At 40.2% G+C, this 7,500-nt stretch overlaps 2 protein-coding genes across 4 annotated transcripts in view; one reads left to right on the top strand and one right to left on the bottom strand.

Annotated features, from left to right (window-relative positions):
• Positions 1-7,500, top strand: part of LOC130096656 (putative uncharacterized protein MYH16) — a 329,204-nt gene that overhangs the window by 72,450 nt on the left and 249,254 nt on the right. The gene's annotated exons all lie outside the window — the stretch shown is intronic.
• Positions 1-7,500, bottom strand: part of gas7b (growth arrest-specific 7b) — a 62,513-nt gene that overhangs the window by 51,720 nt on the left and 3,293 nt on the right. For all 3 annotated transcript variants that reach the window (XM_056263256.1, XM_056263255.1, XM_056263257.1), the window contains exon 2: positions 1,331-1,433. In XM_056263256.1, coding sequence (XP_056119231.1) covers positions 1,331-1,433 — 103 coding nt within the window. The remainder of the gene's footprint in view (positions 1-1,330; positions 1,434-7,500) is intronic.

Raw genomic sequence — 7,500 nt, 5'->3', positions numbered from 1 at the left:
CCAGACTCATTTAAACTGTGAGAAAGGTGGAGGTTTAATCGCCGATAGCTGAGAAGTGCTCGTTTCGTCAGTCTCTTGTAGTCATAAACATGTCTGACTGATGGTTCTGATCCACACAATGCTGATTGTTTCGACACAATGGTGAATATCTGTCCCGAGCGGCTCGGCCTGTACCAGCACACACTCACACACACACACACACACACACACACACTCAAGAACAGCGTGTGTCTCAGACTCACACGAGGACATCATCCACTGAAGCACACAGAAAGTATTGCACAGTTGTAGCTTTAGGAAACGGTGGGATTGTCTTTGAGATTGCTTTTCGGAAGCAAAAGTTTCCCAGCGAACGGATTGTTCTCTCAAAGTTATAAACAATCGTTCTTCAGAACGTCTGTCAAAGTTATCTGGTCTTTAAAGGAGTAGCTCACTTCAGAATTAACATTTCCTGATAGTTTACTCTCCCTCATCATCCAAGATGTTCACGTCTGTCTTTCTTCAGTGGAAAGAAATGAAGGTTTTTGAGGAACACACTCCAGGGTTTCTCCATATAGTGACTTCAATGGGGTCCAACGGGTCGAAGGTCCAGATGTGAGTTTCAGTGCAGCTTCAAAGTCTCGACACGATCCAGCCGAGGAATAAGAGTCTGATCTAGACAAACCAGCCGACATTTATAACAAAATACACATTTATATACTTTAACCACTAATGCTGGTCTTGCTCGAGCTGTGATGCGACACACATTACGTCATCAGGGTGAAAGGTCAAGCGGGACGTAGGTGTAAGATCTGTCGTATTATATTTATATAATACTTTATTATATATAATTTTTAACCACAAATGCTCAACTTGCACGTCCACGACTTCACACATTACGTAATCGAGTTGAAAGGTCACACGTGTTCCGGTTCAAAAAGCTCATTTTCTCCTCCAACTTCAAAATCGTCCGACATCGTAGTTTTACCTTTTATTTATTTTTGTAAATGGCGTTTGACTCAGTCTTTGCACGTAAACACTGGGTCTGTTCTTACACCTACGTCCCGCTTGACCTTTCACCCTGATGACGTACCGTGTGTCGCATCACAGCTCGAGCAAGACCAGCATTAGTGGTTAAAAGTATATAAATGTGTATTTTGTTATAAATGTCGGCTGGTTTGTCTAGATCAGACTCTTATTCCTCGGCTGGATCGTGTCGAGACTTTGAAGCTGCACTGAAACTCACATCTGGACCTTCGACCCGTTGGACCCCATTGATTTGGACCCGGTAACTCTATAGAAACGTTAGCACACTGTTTTGAGAACGCGTGTGTGTCAGGTTTGCGCTCACCGTTGCTGACGGTGTTGACGTAGTATTGTCGGCCCTGTGGAGACATGTAACTCCTCCAGTCTCTGGGCAGCGGCTCGTCCACGGGACACGGCGACGACACGTTCTACAACACAAGAGCAAACAGAACATTATCTTTACACACTTCACTGGAGAAACACACAGACCCACAGACTTCCACAAGCACAGATACAGCGACTGAAGAATGAACACACCATTAAAACATGCGCATACAACTGATCAAAAGTGACACTAATGACATTTATAATCTTACAGAAGAGTCTGTTTCAAATATATGCTGTTCTTATGAACTTTCTGTTCCTCAAAGAATCCAGAAACATGACGGTTTACACACACGTATGAAGCAGCAACACTGATAATAATCATAATCATGTTTGTTGATCATCAGATCCTCATATTAGAGTGATTTCTGTAGGATCATGTGATACTGAAGACTGGAGTAATGATGCTGAACATTCAGCTTTGATCACAGGAATAAATTACACTTTACTGTATATTCACATAGAAAACAGCTGATTTACACTGGAATAATATTTCACTGTTTTTATTCTATTTTTTATCAAATAAACGGAAGAGACTCTTTCAAAAACCAACCCCAAACTTTTGTAAAGTCGTGTATATTTACTTGTATATCATTGGGGTTTTGTAACTCTAATAGATTAAAGTCAATCTCAACAGATTATGAATATGATAGATAAATTAAATGTGTTAATAATATTTCACTGTTTTCACTGTATTTTATCAACTAAATGCAGCCCTGATGAGCAGAAGAGACTCAATCATTCTTCATTTGTTCAGTGGTTATTCTGCTTGCGTCACACACACACACACACACACAGTTTCAGTCTCTGTTGTGTTTGAGCTGTTTCTCAGAGTTCAGGTCACAGAGGTTTTCCCACTCGTAATGTCATCCGGTCGGGAATGCTGGAAATGTGTGGGAAGATTCGGAGCCAGACGTCAGCGTGATCGAGACTGTGTGTGTGTGTGTGTGTGTGTGTGTGTGTGTGTGTGTGTGAAGGGTTCGTCTGTATAAAACTAAACTTCTGTCGTGTAATGGTTTACTCGGCCTCACCGGTGTGACTCTCTCCCTCGGAGCACGGGAGCTTTTCCTCGTCTTTTAGAAATAATCATGCGACATGTCTGTGTTTCACAGGAGAGTAAATGATGACAGAATGTTGATTTGACCTTATAATGATCTTTCACTCCTCTGGAAAGTGAAATGTTTTCCTCTGGTGTTTCCTGATGATAATATAATCACAACTAACATTGCCTATCAACACAAGTCCAGCAGAACACATCTTCAAACACAGTTTTTACGGTCCTCTATTATAATGATTATGGCGCTCATGGGACGCGGTTGCATTAAATTAAATTAAGTGTTTCTTCCTGTGAAACAAAAGAGTAACAGCTTTCATTCATTTCCTCAGATCAACGCTCAAACAACCAAACAAGCGTAAAGTTGCTCTGATTGTGTCCAGCCAAATGCAGCATTAAATATTGCATTATTGCAGATGGTGGACATTATAAACCCTGAGGGCGTTCTCATGAGACGCCAACGAGCCCGAGGGCCAGCACATGCTTATAACAGACCGACACGAGCTCTGACAGACTGCGGGAGAGTTACATATCTTACATGCACTTACCAGAGTAAGAACAGTAAAGTACGCATAATTACATCCAACTAACCCTCAGCCAGACCCTAACCCTATAGTAAGTGCATATAGTTAATTATTATTACTCAGTACTTAAATATATAATTATACTGTAACAACGACACCTTAAAATAAAGTGTTACCAGATGCGCATATATTCGAAACAACACACACACACACACACTCGATTGAGGCGGATAATAGTTGATCCGATGAGACATGCATAAACTCGCTTCATCTCAACCCTCAGCTGTGATTGGATAACTGGAGTAACCAGCGGACCAATGGCGTCCCAGCGTCTCTAATGTTGGTTTGGTGTTTCTGAAAGTGGAAGTGTGTGTTCAGAGTGATTGGGTGTAATTCCCTCCAGAAGCGTCTCACACACACGAGTGTGTTCCCGAACACCAGCATCCGAACGCCAGAGAACACGACAGCGTTTACTGTGTTTCGCCTGACGCGACACACACTCGTTTATGATGGAGGGAGACACAACCAGAAACTTAGTTTATTACTGATATTGTTTGATGGTTTTGTTCTCTTGAACACATGGGATGGAAACACTGCTTTATTCAAATGTTTTATTCCATATTCCAATTTTGTGATTAAAGGGATAGTTCACTTTGAAATTAATGTTTGGTGTGTTTTATCTTACCTCAAGGACATCCGAGATGTGGGTGTCTTTGTTTCCGCAGTAGTTTCAATTTTGATATTTTTAGGTCAAAGCGTTCTTGTCTGTCAGTCATATAATGCAGGTCTATGGTCACCACCTCAAAGAGCAGCACAGAGAAGTCCAGATTAAACATGATTTAATGACTCGTAAATGTAAGTACACATTGATGGCCTAAGACACGAAACGAGCGGTTTGTGTGAGAAAACCAACAGTATTTATATCGTTTTTACCTCTTGTAAACACAGCCACGTCCAAGTGATCTGAGGGCGCCGGCGCTTCGGTCTGGAAGTGATCTCTCGCGTGTCACTCATTGTTTACACAGAGATTTCGGAAGTGTTACCTCTCACTGTGAAGATCTAAACATATTTAGATATACAGGAAATCGCAATGGAAGACGATTTCGATATATCAACAGACAACGTTGAATTTTACACGTACACGCGCGAGAGATCACTTCCAGACCGAAGCGCCGGCGCCCTCAGATCACTTGGACGTGGCTGTGTTTACAAGAGGTAAAACCGATATAAATACTGTTGGTTTTCTCACACAAACCGCTCGTTTCGTGTCTTAGGCCATCAATGTGTACTTACATTTACGAGTCATTAAATCATGTTTAATCTGGACTTCTCTGTGCTGCTCTTTGAGGTGGTGACCATAGACCTGCATTATATGACTGACAGACAAGAACGCTTTGACCTAAAAATATCAAAATTGAAACTTTTGCGGAAACAAAGACACCTCCATCTTGGATGTCCTTGAGGTAAGCTAAAACACACCAAACATTAATTTCAAAGTGAACTATCCCTTTAAGGTAAATTTGCAGCTTTGTATTGAAACACATCCAGTGCTAATGAGGATCTCTAACAGTAAATATGAGTCTTGATCAGAGACATAAATACATTCTGAATCCCTATTGTGTTTTCTCTCGGAGGCCTTGTGTTCCTCTGGTTTGAGTGTATGAATATATAAGTATATATATATATATATATATATATATATATAAGTCCAGAGCTGTTGTTTCTCTGAGACACACACATGGTTCCCACACCCACGTTGTTCCCGGCTCGTTCAGGCTCTGGCATCATGCTTGGAAAATCAGGAACGACCCGTCAAACGCTCAAAGGAAGAATGCTTTAAATATGGAGTCTCGTGGATGAAGTCCATCAAACTCTGTAATATCCACTATTTAACCTCACATGACCTTTCATCCCTCGTTCTCTGATAGTCGGATCATTTGGCCTAATTTAAAGTAGCCATGAAATCAATAAATCGCAGTGTTTATTCTAAATTAATTATCGTTGCACGTCATTATTGTTTTAATAATCTTGAATCAGAATAACAGCATCTCTTCTCTTCTCTGATGATGTGGGCGGGGCTATAACCTGTCACTCACATGAGATCAGCCAATAGCAAACCACAACCAGCCAATCATCCAATCAACTCCTCACAGACACAATCAAGCCCCGCCCACATGTGTTCTCGTTCCAGAAGCGTTTCACTCGATATACGACACTATAGAGGAGAGAGACTCGAGCAACTTCCCTTTCCTTATATTGGAGTTTAGTGTTTTTTAGCCTTTTTATTGCTGAATTCTAGTATAACTCTACAATGTGTTTGAGGAAGAGTCAGTCGTGAGGAAGAGGAAGAGTCAGTCGTGAGGAAGAGTCAGTCGTGAGGAAGAGGAAGAGTCAGTCGTGAGGAAGAGGAAGAGTCAGTCGTGAGGAAGAGGAAGAGTCAGTCGTGAGGAAGAGTCAGTCGTGTCGTGAGGAAGAGTCAGTCGTGTCGTGAGGAAGAGTCAGTCGTGAGGAAGAGGAAGAGTCAGTCGTGAGGAAGAGTCAGTCGTGAGGAAGAGGAAGAGTCAGTCGTGAGGAAGAGGAAGAGTCAGTCGTGAGGAAGAGGAAGAGTCAGTCGTGAGGAAGAGTCAGTCGTGTCGTGAGGAAGAGTCAGTCGTGTCGTGAGGAAGAGTCAGTCGTGAGGAAGAGGAAGAGTCAGTCGTGAGGAAGAGTCAGTCGTGAGGAAGAGGAAGAGTCAGTCGTGAGGAAGAGGAAGAGTCAGTCGTGAGGAAGAGGAAGAGTCAGTCGTGAGGAAGAGTCAGTCGTGTCGTGAGGAAGAGTCAGTCGTGAGGAAGAGGAAGAGTCAGTCGTGAGGAAGAGTCAGTCGTGTGTGAGGAAGAGTCAGTCGTGAGGAAGAGTCAGTCGTGAGGAAGAGTCAGTCGTGAGGAAGAGGAAGAGTCAGTCGTGAGGAAGAGGAAGAGTCAGTCGTGAGGAAGAGGAAGAGTCAGTCGTGAGGAAGAGGAAGAGTCAGTCGTGAGGAAGAGGAAGAGTCAGTCGTGAGGAAGAGTCAGTCGTGAGGAAGAGGAAGAGTCAGTCGTGAGGAAGAGTCAGTCGTGAGGAAGAGTCAGTCGTGAGGAAGAGTCAGTCGTGAGGAAGAGTCAGTCGTGAGGAAGAGTCAGTCGTGAGGAAGAGTCAGTCGTGAGGAAGAGTCAGTCGTGAGGAAGAGTCAGTCGTGAGGAAGTGTCAGTCGTGAGGAAGAGGAAGAGTCAGTCGTGAGGAAGAGGAAGAGTCAGTCGTGAGGAAGAGTCAGTCGTGAGGAAGAGTCAGTGTTTGCAGCACCTCCGCATGAGCAGAGTACAGTACGTGTGTGTGATCGGCTGAACCTGACACACATGATCACAGCTAATGAAGATAAATGATGTCAGAGTTTATTGAAAAACAATCTTAATAAACACATTTCTGGCATATTTTGGTCTGAAGCTGCTCCTGGAAAGTCAAGTCAAGTCAAGTCACATTTATTTATATAGCGCTTTTCACAATACAGATTGCATCAAAGCAGCTTCACAGTGATAACATGAAAGTAGTACAACACAGTTCAATAATATTGTTGAATATTAAATATCCCCAACTAAGCAAGCCAAAAGCAAGGCGACAGTGGCAAGGAACCAAAACTCCATCAGATTGGATGGAGAAAAAAACCTTGGGAGAACCCAGGCTAGTCAGGGGCCAGTTCTCCTCTGGCTAACAATCATAGGGTTTTAAAGAAGCTTTACAGTAAGTGCATATCAGAGAGTACCTGGAAAAAATACATTTAGTTAATCATGTAATATTTAGGGGATAACATATCGCCGGTGTTGAGTCGAGGAAAGAGCTGCTATAATGTGAACAGCTTCGGTTTGGAATTTATAATGGACTCTGAAATGTAGCAATTATAGTTATTATTAACAAAAATAATATATAAATAATACTGTTAATATTATTTATTGAAAATAGTAATGTAGTAGTAAAATAATAATTGTTAATACTATATAATAATTTATTAGTAATAATAATCATGAAATAATCATTTTAAATACTTCTACTAATGTTATTTATTGAAAACAACAAAACAATGTTGTCGTAAAATAATAATTAATTAATACTAATAATAATAATTTCACGAACTAAAATAATGTAAATGATAAATACCACAACTATTATTTATTATCTACTTTGTATATGTTATTATCTAATAATTTGATATTTATAAATTATTTTTAAAAAACAATGTATTTATAATAATATTGAAATAACAATTTAAATAATTCTACTAATATTATTGATTGAAATGAATAAAATATTGTAATAATAATAAATTATTTGCTCATAGTAATATATATTTTTTAAATAATCTAGAATCTCTACTAATTTCCAGCAAGAAAAATGTGAGATTTTGTTTTTCTTATTAATATTTGTTATTAATAAGAAACATCTAAGTATTTTTTCATTATTTTGATAATAATAATAATAGCAAATTATACTAATTTATTATTTATTTAAACATTTATTATTATTATC

This window comes from Rhinichthys klamathensis, unplaced genomic scaffold, assembly GCF_029890125.1.
Source record: "Rhinichthys klamathensis goyatoka isolate OS25496 unplaced genomic scaffold, OSU_Roscu_1.1 h1tg000204l_1, whole genome shotgun sequence".
NCBI classification, from domain to species: Eukaryota; Metazoa; Chordata; class Actinopteri; order Cypriniformes; family Leuciscidae; genus Rhinichthys; species Rhinichthys klamathensis.
This window is presented reverse-complemented; position numbering and strand designations above follow the sequence as displayed.